This window comes from Prosopis cineraria, unplaced genomic scaffold (assembly GCF_029017545.1).
Source record: "Prosopis cineraria cultivar Desert tree isolate PC_DT_omini unplaced genomic scaffold, ASM2901754v1 PC1, whole genome shotgun sequence".
Classification (NCBI taxonomy): domain Eukaryota; kingdom Viridiplantae; phylum Streptophyta; class Magnoliopsida; order Fabales; family Fabaceae; genus Prosopis; species Prosopis cineraria.
The window spans coordinates 38329862-38346040 of record NW_026555332.1 but is presented as its reverse complement, the minus strand read 5'-3'; the positions used below and the strand labels follow the sequence as shown (position 1 = coordinate 38346040).

The 16179-nt window shown below is 30.2% G+C and overlaps 1 protein-coding gene and 1 long non-coding RNA gene across 2 annotated transcripts; one reads left to right on the top strand and one right to left on the bottom strand.

Annotated features, from left to right (window-relative positions):
- Window positions 1–1034: 1034 nt before the first annotated feature.
- On the bottom strand, window positions 1035–8786 carry LOC129318601 (mitogen-activated protein kinase 9-like). Its single transcript, XM_054963454.1, has 11 exons — window positions 8182–8786; window positions 6853–7261; window positions 6651–6778; window positions 6432–6491; window positions 5328–5477; window positions 4664–4819; window positions 4402–4518; window positions 4219–4292; window positions 2588–2689; window positions 2261–2477; window positions 1035–1384 (listed from the first exon to the last, which is right to left on the bottom strand). Exons 1-11 carry the CDS (start codon window positions 8506–8508, stop codon window positions 1325–1327), a joined length of 1800 nt encoding a protein of 599 aa, XP_054819429.1. The 5' UTR covers window positions 8509–8786; the 3' UTR covers window positions 1035–1324.
- Window positions 8787–11940: 3154 nt separating this feature from the next.
- LOC129318608 (uncharacterized) lies at window positions 11941–13329 on the top strand. Its single transcript, XR_008595262.1, has 3 exons — window positions 11941–11988; window positions 12617–12685; window positions 13139–13329. It is a non-coding gene; the product is annotated as an uncharacterized LOC129318608 (long non-coding RNA).
- The last annotated feature ends 2850 nt before the right edge of the window (window positions 13330–16179 follow it).

Sequence of the window (16179 nt, the reverse complement as noted above, 5' to 3'; positions counted from 1 at the left end):
AGCCAAATTAAAGTATGCCTGATTTGATTGGACATAATTTTAACTCGAGAAGTTGTCAAGTTGTAATGAAAATTTAAATATGTTTGGTGTGTTGAAATGAATATTAAAAAAAAAACATAATCAAGAATGAGAATAAGAATTAAAAATGAAAAGTAATGTTTGATATGTATGAAAAAGGATAATGGCGGTACTATGACTTTCTGTTTGTTGGATCTGTTTCTTTCCTTCCCCATCATTCTCACTCAGATTGGTTTTCTCTCCTACTGCTCCTTCATTTTAAATCTGAATTGTTCAAATTAAATTTTAATGATTCAAATCATTCTATACTTTTAAAAACTATCAAATCTGAATTATCAAATTCAATTTAAGAGTGCAAATTTAAAAGAAAGCCAACTCCCATTCCTATGAATGCGATGATCTCCATTTACCTAGAGCCATTAATATAGTCAATTTGGTATATCCAAGCTTTTGAGCTTAAGCCTTTAAGTACTAGAATAAAAATCGGACCAATTTGTATTGACAACTCTACATGCCATCCACATCATGCAATATTCCTTAAATAAAAGAAATGAAGATTACATATTTGCATTCATCGTTATTCAATTTTTATTGTTTTCGTCCTAATAATTTTAAAAAATAAACAAAAAAACTGGAAATAAATATTTTTGAGATGTTTGTTAGGTGAAAACTTAATAGTAGATCTTTTAATATAATTTTTTCCGTTTGTTAGTTTGTGGTGGCAGCTTTTCAAGGACAATAGTACTTTTGTTTGTGTTATAAAAAAAAAGTCTTTTGTTAATAAAAATTTTTTGGAACATGCATATAATTTCATTTGCTCAGGCATTACATAATTGATTTTATTTAAAATATTTTTATTGATGCATTTTTATATGAAAGTACAATATTAAACAAGAAAAATACAGAATGGGTAGGCCTATTCAAACATAATTGGATATCACACCTCTAATAAATTAATTAGACAGTGTTTTAATGTAAAGAGAATATACAAGTCCTATCAGTTAAAATCATCAATATTGTTTAAAAGACAGAAAGCTTCAAGGACCGCCCCTCTCTGCTATTTCATAATAATTTATGATTTGAATACATTGCTTCTCCATTTTCAAACATAGATAGTCAAGTACAAGATGTTCATAATGGAGTCCCTAAAATCAGGTTCTGGAGGGGAAAAAACACAATATTTTAAAAACAGTACTTCAAACAACTATGCACAAAATTATTTTCTTCTATTTGCAAACAGAGGGGGGGGCATATGATTAATGCCTCTGAACCCTTACAAAATTGTATCAAAATAAACAGTTTTGCTCTAAGCATGAACTGGCAATCCCTCTCCTTCCTCATCATTCACCTCTTCAATAGGCTCATCCTGTAACCAAGAAAAGATGACAGCATTAACACTGAAGAAAATGTATTCCATTGCTATAAATTTATATATCAAACATCAGGGATCATTTGAAAGCATGGGTCTGTTGATTATAGTCTGACTAAAACATGCTTTAACTGTTACAGATAAACCAAAACAATGAATGGAAGCATCTTTCCTGGGAAAATAATGCAGATAAAAAGGATAAGGAGGAAGAGGGAGCTTTGAGAGCTTTGTGTCATAATGACAGGAACCAACATCCCTTACTAGTTTATATGAGGAAAAGACATGGCAGTCCCACTTCTGATGAAGATTCAGTTTAGGATTTAAATGATTTTAATGTTATAATATTAATGTTTTAAGTTTTATGACCATTGTTAAGTGTCTCATGTTAGTTATTGTGGTTTCACATATCTCGGACGATACTTGCTTTCCTTTAATGTATCAGACTATAAATATCCTATTATGCAATCTGTCAAGCGTATGAGTGAAGTATTATTCAGTAATTCTTGGTGATTCTTCTACTTCAAACAATTAGATTCTAATTCCAGAAGTTTTCCTCTGCCTCTGCCCTATTCTTTTCCTCTTTCTTTCTCTACTGTTTAACCTTTCTCTTTCAAGTTTCTACCACACCATCTACATGATTTGGGATACCATGAAATTGTAAAGCAACTGTCAAGATAGCTCTGTGATCTCACTTACTATAACTGACAGAGTAGGACTTGTTAACTTCCTAACAATTTCAAAACTCAGGCTTATACCAATCCATTTCATCTAACATAAGAGCAAAAAACTGTGGCCAACACACACACACACACACACAAGGGCAGATAACATGGTCAAAAAGAGCCATGAATTCGAGAAAAGAGAGTTCATTACCTCTAGACCGTTACTTGGCTTCTCACCTACACATTTGGAAGCACTGATGCTGGCACTCTTCAACAGGCTACGTGTACCTTGGTCTGGCTTGGAGGGTCCATTTTGTGCAGCTTCAGTCCCATCAGGACTGTGAAGAGTTGTTGCTACAGCTGCATTGGTTCGCCTTTCAAAGTCATTGTCTCGACCAGCTTCATCCTTCAGAGCAGGCACTCGTTCTCTAGAAAAGTGATATTCCATACTCAATCCTATATGCATGACTCCAAAAGCCTATCGATTCACAAGGTTTGAATCAAGAAAATACAACTAATTTTTGCAACCAAGCCTCACCTAGGCAAAGAGGCATGCTGTCTCTGCAAAGGAGTGCTTCGTTCACCTTTGCCGTAGTGCTCCTCAAGATGTGCAAACTGTCGCTTGAACCGATCAACCCCACTACACAGTAAGATAGCATTAAAATATTGACTAATAAACCCAAGCTAAAATTTACATTACAATAACTTTACTGCACATCAAAGTTCCCAGATGGCATGCAAAATTTAAAAAGGAATGAAGAATGATGACTTCCTTGAACTTCACTGAAATTACACAAACTTGTAAAAACAGAAGGTAAATTATAAAAAACTAGTGAATGTTCCCAAAATTAGACAAACATCTCTTTTATTTTTAAAACCTACACAAATTTTCCCAAAAACAAAGAATCAATTACGGATTTTCTCTAAGTTTTTTCTTTTCCTTTTAGTTACATGCCTTTTCCATGTTTTGCTGATTTCTATTTTCAGAAAAAGTTTGTGTATATCTTGTAAGTAGGATCTTTGTAGTTTCACACGACAGGGGGAGAAAGGCTCACAGAGCTCTGAAATTTAGTATTTGTTTAAGGGGTAGTTTTTTTTTTTTTAATAGAAAGAAATTGTGTAATTTGAACAAAATTCAGGAAAAGCTGCATTCATTTTGAATATACTACATATCCAAAAAAAAAATTCAAAAAAGGTCTATGTAATTCATTTCAAAAATAAATTAAACATCATCAGTATATTCTCAAAAGTCAATTCTTCAACAAGTAAATGGGACTAGCATAAACATAAACAAAAATTTTGAAGGAACTAGATTTTACAGCAGGAGCAAATAAAACACATGCCAGTTCTCAGAAATGAAATAAAATTTTGCGAAAAAAATAACAAAAAGCAAACAAAAATTTGATGAAACAATGATAAATGCATACAAGGCATTGATTCTCCCTATATGTCATGATTTAAGTTTCGTGAAAAGCATTGTAAAAGTTTTCTGAGCATCTCAATTCATTTAGCTTCACCATGCCCGATGGCAGGAGAGACATCTGCTCTCTGCCTGTCTGCTTTAATATACACATCATGCCATCAATGAAATGTCAAGCATATGAGCAAATCAAATAAAAAAATCATTATATTGAATTGCAATATGGGTCGGACCTTCTTAATAGTAACGGAACCTTGAGTCTCTGTATCAGAAAATGCAACCATGCCTAAAAAGATGTTTTTCTAACGTAAGGGCCTCTTCATGCACTGAAGTTCAGAACAACCTAACTAGGCCACACACACGCACATATTTATCCATGGTGTTTTTCAGATTAAAGAGATAAATCCCTGATATGAATAAAACATGCAACCATGCACTGAGGAGCTAGTTTTTAGAAAATCCTTAAATGCAGCATTAAATAAGCGTGTAGATGTCATAAATTAAGCAACTTTAAAATATTGTAGCAAACACTGGTAGACAACATCACATGACAAAGCAAATATAATTAATTTAATGGTGTAGAAGGCAACAATCTATGGAGTTTGATCAAGGCCATAATTTTCATCGTATCTCTTGAGTAAGATATTTAACAAATCATTAATCAACGTATGCTTGGAGTCAGACATTTTAAAATCAATAATGTAGACAAAGATAGTTTCAGATTCTCAGCATTTACGTTACTGCTTTACCTTGGATACATGAAGCTGGTCTGATCTCCACCACGCAGATATTCCTGAAGCATTTGAGGATGATACTCTAGAATCTGTTTACTTCAAATGTAGCATTGATTATTACCAAAGCACAAAGGAGAGACTATCAAAGCAACATTCATCAACTATATGGCTGTACCTCCGATAAATCAACTCTCTAACGTCCTCTTTAGTCAATTTTCTTCTCTCAAACTCAAACTCAAGTTTTGAAATGGGTTGAGGAGATGCAGGTTCACGCTCAACGTTCGCCAAACCGCGGAAATAAGGATCACTTAATGCCTGCAATCACAAGCATAAAGAAAGAAGTATACATTATGGAACAAGAGAATTACCTCTGGATACCAATCTCAAAGCATTTTCACTCAACAAAACTTCAACTTTGGTAATCACTAGTTGCTATATATCTAGGTAACTGAAGATCAACCTCTTCAGCGGAAGGACGATCTTTAGGATCAAATGCAAGTAGGCGTTCCAGTAGACGAAGGGCCAATGGATCTGCATAAGGAAACTTTTGAGAAAGTGGAACTGATTGCTTTTTCCGCATGTTACTAAGGTACCTTCTAGCCTTCTCATTACGAATCTGTGATATTAAGAATTGTTCAGAGAAACACGACAAAAAAAAAGGTAAAAATTAGATATAAATGTTATTCATTAAAACATACTGTGACTAGCCAAATTTTAAAATTATAATCCCTTTGTCCCAAATTATAGGGCACTTTTGAAGGAATTTCTCCATTCAAAAATAGAAGACACTTTAGGTAAATTAAGGTTTTATTAAATATACCAATTCCAATATCATCCTTTCCCTTAATTAATTTCCGTCCCTTCTATTTTCAATACATTAAATGATGGACATTTTTGAAAGTTTATATTTTTGTTTTGAAAAAATAAGATTGTTGAGTGTATTTAATGAGGCTTATTGGTATATCAGATATTGTCTAAAAGTGTTTATAATTTAGGACGGAGGGAGTAGTAAGGAAAGAATTTGACAACATCAAAAGTATAACTGTAAATTAATACCACCACAGCATTTCATATGTTCCTCAACTATTGTTAGAAATTCACTAACTATTTTTGGATCAACTAACCCTCGAAATGGTTTCAGCAGGAGGAGTACCAAGTAAATCAGTCATCAAATCCAATTGGTGCACCACATTTTTACCGGGAAATAATGGCTTCCCGGAGAGCATTTCCGCAAATATGCATCCGATGCTCCAAATATCAATTCCAGGGGTATACTGCAAAACACAGATTTAAATTAAGCACATTGTTAAATATTTTTAAGTATATGATAGCACCAAAATTTTAGAGAGAGAGAGACAGTTGAGGTAAGCTGCTCAGTGTTAAAGGCTTCAGCAACAGATAATAGACAAGAAACACACACCAACGAACATGAGATATATGTATAGCCATTAAGACAATATAATAATATACTCAAAATGAGGTTTTAGAATAAATAACGATACTTTACATAAAACTATCAATTCATGGCTTATATATGTTCCCTAAATTGTATCTCTGAGCTTTGATAACTACTAAAAAATTACAATGCGGGTCATTGTTCAGCATTCATTTAGATAAACATTAAGCACCACCAAAATGCCAGCCATGTTCCATATATTTGAATACTCTCTAGCACAATATCAATGGAGCATCACTCTACATAATGGAAAAGAACATCATATGAGATGAAGGTAACATGTGAATTTTTTAAATTTAAAAATAAAAATAAGAAGGAAAACCAATGCCATACAAAAAATTCCGTGCATATTGACCATCTATAAAGCAGTTAGAGTTAAAAGACCAACAACTGCATAAAATTCTGCAAGATGATAATTTAATCAACTTTCCATGGCACTGATCAATAGAAACATTCCCACGCTGTTTGGTTATCTTTATAGAGACAATCAACACTGCAAATTATCAGCTGCTAACACAAAAAAGAATATATACACACAAATATATACCTCCATCTATTACATGAGCAAAAACAAGAAAATTTTTGCTGCACCAAATAGACCAAGACACTTACTGTACTACCATGCAAGAGCTCAGAATTGAGCAGCGCTCAACTGAGCAGTGTGATTATTAGGCACACATCATTGATAATACTATGCCTCTACTTTTCTTCACCAAAAGATAGATGATACAAATTTCAGAGGACAATGGCATATCAAAGATAAAAAGCTTACTTTTGAGAAAAAAGAGCCACATAATTCTGGCGCACGATACCACCGAGTTGCAACATAGTCCTTTACAAGAGTATGTAAATTAAATCATCATAAGTTTTTTATAATAATTTCAGGCACAAAGATGAGAGAATTTATTAAAATTCCCCACTAAAAATCCTAAAGGAACGAATAACAATTAATAAAAACATATTGTCATGGTACACCTGGCAGGCTACTTACAGTCCAGAATATAGCAGAAGGCGCATCATTAAAGGAAACTCGAGCAAGCCCAAAATCACATATTTTCAGTTTGCAATCAGCATTGGCGAGAATATTTTTGGGCTTTAAGTCACGATGAAACACATTCGCTGCAAGGAAAATATATAGTATATTATTTCTGTTTCACTGTCTACAGAATCCAAGGATCTAGTCAGAAGGATACCGGAATGTATATATTTCAGGCCTCGAAGAAGTTGGTACAAAAAAAATTGGTGGTGCTCAGGTGTAAGATCATCATTTGCCTTGATTACTTGATGAAGGTCAGATTCCATCAGCTCAAACACAACATAGATATCCTTGAACTCTCTCCTTGAAGGAGGAAGCATTATATGCTTAATTTCTACTATATCAGGATGCCGGAGCAGCCGAAGGAGTTTGATTTCTCTTAGGATCCTTGTGGCATCAGAGACATGCTCAAATACATCATTAATTTTCTTAATCGCAACCCTTTCCCCCGTACGAGCATCAATTGCAGAACCTACGACACCATAACTTCCTTTTCCAATAACTTCTTGGACCTGATATTGGCTTGCCTCTCCATACTCAGTGAAGAACTCTGTTTCTGGAGTGCCCTGTTTGATAACCGTAAAAATTATTAACAAAAATAACACATTGTTGAACTATAAAGGCAGTAAGGAGTACTCAAATATTACAAGTTTATAACAAAATTGAAACTTTCCTTTGACCTACTGTCATTCCTATGGTGTAATATGCAAAACACGCCCAACAAGAACAGTTAGGAGCATAAAGTACGTATATCTAACCCTGTTAGAGAATATGAAATTTCACTACTAAGACCATGAAATGTTATACATCTTCACAAGAGAATAAGAGATGTCACTAATGATAAATAGACACAAAAGAAAGCAGTCGAGCGCTAATAACACAACATCACTGCTATAGTATAAGTGCAGACGAATCAGAATTAGGTTAAACCAACGCCTTTGGTCCATTGCTTGTAAATCGCAACAAAGGATTATCTCTTTTTATTTTTTTACTTTTATTCTTTTTCTAGTCAAATATGAAGCTAACATGGCTTCCTATCCAACCCTTGATCGTGTTGCTGAATGCTACTAGTCCCATCAAACAGCACCAAATAAAAAATTAATCACGATATCTGCTAGCAAGTAATTATTCATTTAACTGAAGCTTACTTCTTTGGTATTTATTTGTTTACCCTTTCTTAAAGCCCCAGACAAAACTTAAGAGTGGATTTTACGATACACTACCAACCAACGAAACGTAACCTAGATTAAAAAATGCACAGTAAATCCAATAGCCAAAATGCCTGAAACCAATATCGTGCACTAGCCAATCGAATCACCAAACAATATAACAACTTGAGAATTTATATTTAAAAAAAAAACAAGAAGAATAAGACCATTGAAGAATCGGATCACAGGCAAAACCCAATAAAACCAGATCCTTCAATCGAAAATAATACGAATAAGTAATCAGAAAGAGAAGAAGGAAAAAGCAGAAAAGAAAACACCTTCTTAGAAGGATCCATAGAAGCAGCTTTGAAGAACGCCCGTGTGGGAACCTTGATATGCTTCAAGCCAGAGATATCAAAATCATCCTCAATCGCGAACCCGTCTTCGGCCTCCTCGCCTTCTTCTCTCTCCTGTCTGGGAATAGTAGCTAATTGAGCGCGTAAATCTCTCACGAGCTTGTGGCTATGGTTGGTACTAGCAATACGATCGGCATTGTGATAGTTATGATCGTGACTAGGCTCGTCATCAGAGGACTTGATTGCAGAAGAAGGTCGACGTTGAAAAAGGCGACGAATCCCGTCCACCAGTGTCGTTCCGCCACCCATATACGCTCTCCTCTTTGGTCGGCTTTGACTAAGTTCCAGTCCAATCCAGCATTGCCCCCCCCCCTCTCTCTCTCTCTCTCTCTCTTCTCTGTTAACTTAGATTCTACTTGGGTTTTCTATATTGATGACTGATTTTGTTTTCACTGTCCCGACGAGCGCGGAAGAAAATGGAGCCAGAAAAAAAAAATCGACCAGAGAGTGGGGGAGTGGGGACTGGGGAGAGAGAGTTAGAGTCTAGAGAGAGAAAGATGACAAAGATAGCGCCGCGTTTGGTTTTCAAAGACCCACCCTTTTCTTTCCCTCGGCGTATAAAATGCTTAACTATAATGGCCGCACGTTGTCCTCGATTCGTTCGTTCGTTCGTGTCATCTTTACACAAGGATTGGTCGTGCTAATGTTTTTCTCTATGTTCCAATTCGTGAGATTTCTCCAAGGGACCGCGTTTTTCTCAAATACAAATACAAAGATTTACAGTTATTAATATCAGAAGAATTTTTCCTTGTATAATTGGATTTTACATTCGTCACGTACTCCCTGTCATTAAATAATTAACTTTACCAGAATTAATTAAAATTAAAATAATAATTAAAAATAATTGGTTGGAAAACACAAACATCGATCTCTATAATTTCATTAAGTTTTATTTTTAATTTTTATAATTTTTTATTTTTTAATCCTTCAATAAGATTAAGTGACGTTTATTATTAAAATCCTTATAATTTTATTGTTTTCACACTAAAAAATTATAAAAACTAAAAACAAAATTTAATAAGATTACAGGGAATGATAAAAGGCTATCATTATTTTCTAAAATTATTTTTCAATTAAAATCAATCTATCTTGATTATATTTATTCTCACCAATATTTAGATTTACACAGACATTTTTGCTTCCGCTTCGTCCATTACCGCTGGCTCTTGTCCTTTCCTCTAAAGCAAAACGATCTGCTATAGATGCGGTTTTACAACCCACAACTTTAGTTGATTGCTTAGCCTCATTCATTTTATAGACTCAAGATCACCCAAGATTTATTATGCACTCTTTCATTTTAGTGAATAATCATACATTTTTTGTCAATGATAGAAAACTTCATACATTTTGAACGAGTTGTAGTATCAATTATGTAACCTCTCTTTCATTAGATGATAATACGTGGATTTTTTTTTTTTTGCAAGATAAATATTTATAATTAATGTGCGAGCGACGGCGACTCAATCTTGAAGATTATTTTAATTTAGTGGTAAATAAAGGTATGGTTTTCTTCATATAAAATAGCAGCCAGATATTAAAATATAATATCCAGCCATGATTTGATGCCCAAAACCATGGTCAAGCTGTCCATGACGTACAATAATAAATGAACGCTTCGATCTTTGATGCGACATTCACTCCTATTATATTCCTGTTGGATCATAACTAAGAAATCAGGCTAACCAAATAGTAGAATTAGGAAAAATTTCACCCCCATCTAACAAAATTTATTAATAGAAATACTTTAAAAAAAATAATAATTATATTTTAAAAAATTAAAAATATTTTAATTTTTTAAATATCTAACTCTTTAAAAAATATTTTATTTTTAAATAAAGAAGGTAAAATTTATTATTTAAAAAAATTAATAAATTTTTAAATTTATCCTTATTAATAACATATTTTCTTGCGTCCGATCTATAAAAAAAAATAGAGATTTTTTGGTCCTATTCATACAAATAATAAGTTACATGATTAAAATTTTATTATAAATTTTTCCTATTCACCTCTCATTAAATGTTAGTAAGAAAAAATATACTATTAAAGTATCTACACTTAATAAAAATAAAATTAAAAAAATTATTAAATCTTCAAACAGGATTAATGAATTTTGAGGCTTTTCTTAAATGCGAGGAAATATATTGGAAATAACTTGTAGATAAAATCAAGTAAAATATTCTCTCTCACTAACATATAATAGGAGTAAAAGGATAAATTTATAAATAGGTCTAAAAAATTATTTTTCTTTTTCTTTATAAATATGATAGGAGAAATTAGTGTCTTTTTTTTTTATGCATTCCTCCTGTCTAAATTGTAAGACACTCCCTGACATATTTCACATATTAATAAAATAGTTATTTTCATTAAAAAAATGACATGTTTTTTCCTTCTTCACCGTTAATCCCTTTAGAAGTTATAATTCTCCTTTTTAAGCAAACCCGCGTCTAAAAAATTGAAATTTGAGGATTTAAATAATATAAATTATTTGTTAGATTTAGTGTAATATGTAAGACATCCATCGTTATATCTTTCAATCATTTCATGTTTCAGATTCTATTTATAATTAACTTTTAACATATTTTATTTAAATTAAAAAAATTAAAATTTATTAACTATATTTAAAAAATAAATAAAATTTTAAATTTATCTCTATTAAATTTATAGCTTTAATAATGCATTTTCTTTTATCAATATTAACTGAATCTCACCTCCAATAAAACAGTTACTTATTTTTAAACTAACCTATTTTTCTTATATTTATCTTTATTAAACACCTTATAATAAATATAAAGTCATTTATTAATAGGAGCACTTTTTGAAAAAAGACAATGGTTATACCTCAAAAAATTAAAAATATCTTACATTTTTTTAATATCAAGCTCCTAAAAAAATGTCATATATTTTTTAATAAAGAGAGTAATAAATTTGATCAAAAAATTATAACTGGGGTGAGCATGTAACTAATTACTCCCTGATGTCTATTTTATAAGAAATATTTATTAACAAATTTTATGTAGATTAAGAAAACTAGCCAAAATTTTTCAGTTACTCTCATTGAATTAAATATGTTGATATTTTCAATCATTTTTTTTGAAAATTACCCTTCCCCAATACTGTTAAGTTATGTAGTTTTGTATCTTTCTACGTGCTTAAGGGTATTTAGGAGAAAACAAGAAACTAGTGCTTCCAAAAAAATTGTAAAATCTCTTTTTAATTAAATGTAAGGCATTTTTAAAAATGTGTAAAAATGTAAAACTAATACACCTTCCATTCAAAAATATAAGGTATTTTTTAAAAAATTGAATGTTAAAAAATGTAAGACATTTTTAGTCTTTTAAGGTGTAATTTGTAACATCCCAATATAAATTTTAATAGTTAATTTGGGTTAATAGAAAATTAAAAAAAAAATAATTAAAAAAATAAAAAAAATAATAATAAAATAATATTATTAAATTATTATTATAATAAAAAAAGGTGTAAAAACAAGAAAGAAAGGAAGAAGAAGAAGAAAACGAATTTGCTTCGTCCGCCGCCTCAACAGTAACGGTAATAAAATAATAAAAAAAAAAGAAGAAGAAGAAGAAGAGAGAAAATAATTAAAAAAATGTGGGACCCACTGAATTTTTATAAAAACTCACCTGTTCCTTCATTTCTTCATTCATTCTTTCGTGCGTGAGCTTCGGCAGAGAGAGCATCTGTGAGCCAAATTCACCGGTGCAGGGTTTTAAGGTAAGAGTTTTTAATAGGATATTTAGAATGTGATTTTAAGCTTTTCAAGACTAAGTAAGTGTTCTAAAAATTTTTCTTAGTCATCCTTCTTATTTAGTTTTTGAGTTTGTAGTGGTAGAAAATTTAAGATCTGGAAGAGGGATGAATTTATGTTGAATAAATATGATTTTTGAGGTTGTCAGTAGTATAATAAATGTTCTAGAGTATAAATTTATTGATGATCTTTGAATTTGTGGCTTATGGATCAAATTCTAGACTAGATCTGAAAATATATGTTAATTTATTGAGGTTTAGATGATTATTTGGGATGAGAAATGAATTATTATGGCTATAGGATTATGATTCTAAGCTAGAGACTTAATTTTTAATTTTTGAGTATTTTAGGTACGAATTTATGAAATAAAAAGAAAATTTTGATAATAAAAATTAGTTTAGAAGTTGATTTTTAGATTATTAATGTTTATTGATAATTAAAAGAGGAGTTAAAAATTATACTTAATAGTATTAACTATAGATTTGTATTAAGATTGAGATTAGGAATTATGTTATATTTTAATTCTATTATTAGAATTATTTTATTAGTTTCAAAAATTGAAACTAATATTTATAAATAATATGTTATTTGTAGATTGTATTACTGGTGAAGATTGTGGTGAGAGAGAAATTTTAAGGAATAATTTATTGAAAAAGCCACAAGGTAACCATGCTTTTAATTTGTGATTAGTGTTACTTCTTGTTAATTGGGTGATTATTGAGAAAATTATGAATTTTGTAATATTGTATAATTGTGCAATATTATTATAAATTTATTTGATTATTGTGGGAGGTGTTGGGAGACTTGCTATTGTTGTTGTATTTATGTGCCACGTGGTACGCCCCTATTGGAGCTCAATAGGTGGCTTGTAAGGGCTCGGGCTAATCTACCTTTGGCCGGGTAATTTAGCACCGAGTGAGGGCTACGGCTCGAGGTTAATGAAGGGATATAAGGATGGTTGTTTGTGTTTATTATAATATTCCTTATATTTGTTGGAATTATATTATTTTTAATTCTCACTTAGTAAGCACACACTTAACTGTTTGTATACACTATCATAAATTGGCTTTGGTTACTGGGACTTTTGAGTCTCATTATGTGGTTAACAATTTTCAGGAGAAGAGCCACGAGTGACACGTGGAGGAGTCCCAGAGACTTAGTGGTATAGATCCACTGTCTCTTTTGGGTATTTAATTTATGATTTATAATGTGTTATATTGTCAATATTAGGGCTTTTTGTTTATTGTCAATTATATGAATATATAAATGTAATCATGCCTTTCAAACTATTTCTATTTTTAGTACAATTTGGATGACTGTAATTTTAATATTTGGTTTACTTTGGATTGGTTAAAATGGCATGATTATAAGGCCAAATAACTGGCTTGTATTGAAAATTGACTAAATTGCTTATTTTACTTGTTGGGAGTATAAGGATGGACAAATGTGATTTAGCCTAATGGCATGTGGGAGGTAAAAATTTATCTGAAATGTTATAGTGTGTGAGTTGAAGCCAATTATAAAATATTTTATATCAAAATTATTGATATAAAAATGTGTTGGGTGGCTGTAACCCAACTATGGTTGAGTTAAATTATTAAAAAAAAATTTGGTGTGTTACATAATCATTGCCTTTTTTTAAAAGTGCCCTATTGATAATGACTTTATATTTACTATTGGGTGTTTAATGGGAATAAATATAAAAGGATGGAATTAGTTGAAAAGTAGGTAACTATTTTATTGAAAAGTGAGATTCGATTAAAAATGTCTTATATTTTTAAACAGAGGAAGTAAGGTATTTTTAATCAAATCTCACCCTCTAATAAAGTAGTTACCTACTTTCTAACTAATTCTATCTCTTCATATTTATCCTTATTATAATAAATATAAAATCACTATCAATAGGGGTACTTTGAAAAAAAAGATAAGGATTACATCTCGAAAGATTAAAAATATTTTATATTTTTAAGCATCTAACTTCTTAAAGATACCTTACATTTTTTAATAGAGTTTATATTTTCTCTAGTTCTTATTAAAAGTTACCTATAATTAACTCGCAAACCAAAAAAAATTAGTTACATAGTTGAAATTGTCTAAAAAATGCTTGGATTTTCATTTTTAGTCCTAATAAATATGTAATATAAAATACAAACATTTTTATCCCCTCATTAAAAATTGAAAAAGGGAAAATTTGAAATGAGATAAAGCAATTAATGCTACACAAATATTCCTGCAAAATGAATATGAAAGATTGAAAAAAATTTCTAAAATGTACTCCATAATAGAAACCACATAAAGAGCATATCAATTATATATCAATAATAGATTTTGTTATTTTTATTTAATATTATCATTTTATTTCAGTCTCGTTTTCAATAAGATGGTGGGGAAAAAGCTATGGCGTGCAGAATCGACAATGTTTTATTTTAGCAAACGATATTCCACATCTTTGTTACTTTCCTAACTTCCTTTGCGTGCCTTTGTCTCCACATGTCCACTAACTCATCACCCTGAGTCACATCCTCGCTTTCTTAAGGGCTTGCACCAGCATACAAAAGATTTATATATTGTAAATTTAGAGATTAATAAGGATCACAGCCCCCTGATTTTTAATTCTTTTCAGTAAAATAATGAAGGTATTTTTTTTAAATTTCTTAAATTGACACATTATAATGTTTTGAGATATTTGACAGAATTTTCATTTCAATTTATATGTGATATTTACACATGTAACTCAACTATCTTAATAGTTTAAAGATATAATTGTCATATAATATACTTATTTTTAACAAGATAATGATGCATTTGCTCTTAAACAATTGATGTCATTTAATTTTAATTTTATTTTATATTTGAAAAATTATGAGAAGTATTAGTAGCAAATTTTGTTAAGCATTGTAATAAAAATCCTAAGATATATTGATTTCTATGTACTTAATTTATATATATTATAAAATTACTCATCCAAAGATTAAAAGATCATGGTTGAGTTATATTCCTCTTAAAAAAATTAATAGGTTATGGTAAGTTATATTCTTCCAAAAAAACTTTTTTTTGTATAACTAAGCTATTAAAATTTATTATATGAATACTTTTAACTATAATATACTTAGATCTCATCGACATAAGAAAATTGTAACAATTGAGTGTAATTACCATTTTAATATATTCATTTACTACAGTTATTAATTAAAATATAAAAAGTAAATTCAGTGAGCAAGGGATAAAGTTTTTAAAATTGAACACAAAACTTTATATCCTAATGATACATTTGAATCATTCAATATTTGTCTCCCCAATTTAATGATAGTTTATATTGAAAAGAAAACTGCTAAAAATTTTATCATGAACATGATAATTAATTATTTCTTATGCTATGAAAAATTAATGAGTAAAACTTAAAAAAAGTATATATTTATTTTTGTTATATATTTATAAAATTAAATATAAATATATAAGTTAAAATATTTATGTTATGTTATGTTATATTATATATATAATTTTTCTTCAATTATCATATATGTTTTGTTATCTCGATCTCTCCTAATAAAATGTTCTGACTCTACCCTTGAATGGTGCACCACTGGTCTTGATAAAGCCACATTCAATGCATAGACAGCTCTGCTCAAGGGTGGAACCAGGATGAGATTTTAAAGGAAATTAAAGTTGGGTTACACAATCCTAAATAAATTACTATACATATACACAAGCATTTCATCATTTTATTTATAAAGCAGTTTTAATTTATTTTGTTAGAATTAGAAAAATTTTATAAATTAGTAACTCTTCCTAGATACTCAATAAGCTTTTTAACTTTGCTCTTTTTAATAAACATGCTCTCTTTTTTGCCAATGTGTTTTCTCTTACTAATATTTATCTTTTGTTTAGATTAAAAAAATAGCAAAAAATGAAAGAAAATTAAGAAAAAAAACTCCTAAAATAGTAAAAATTTTATAATTTTTGAATTTTTTTTTTAATTTTCTCTCATCCCTATTTCTTTTTATATTTCCCTTCATCTTAATGAAGTAAAAGAAACAAACGTGATAAAAATTTAATGATATGCTTATAAATAAAATTAAAAAAAATTATTCTATTATCTTTAAACAGAATCTAAAAGAGAGAGAGAGAGAGAACCTTAAATTTTGATAGTTTCTTTT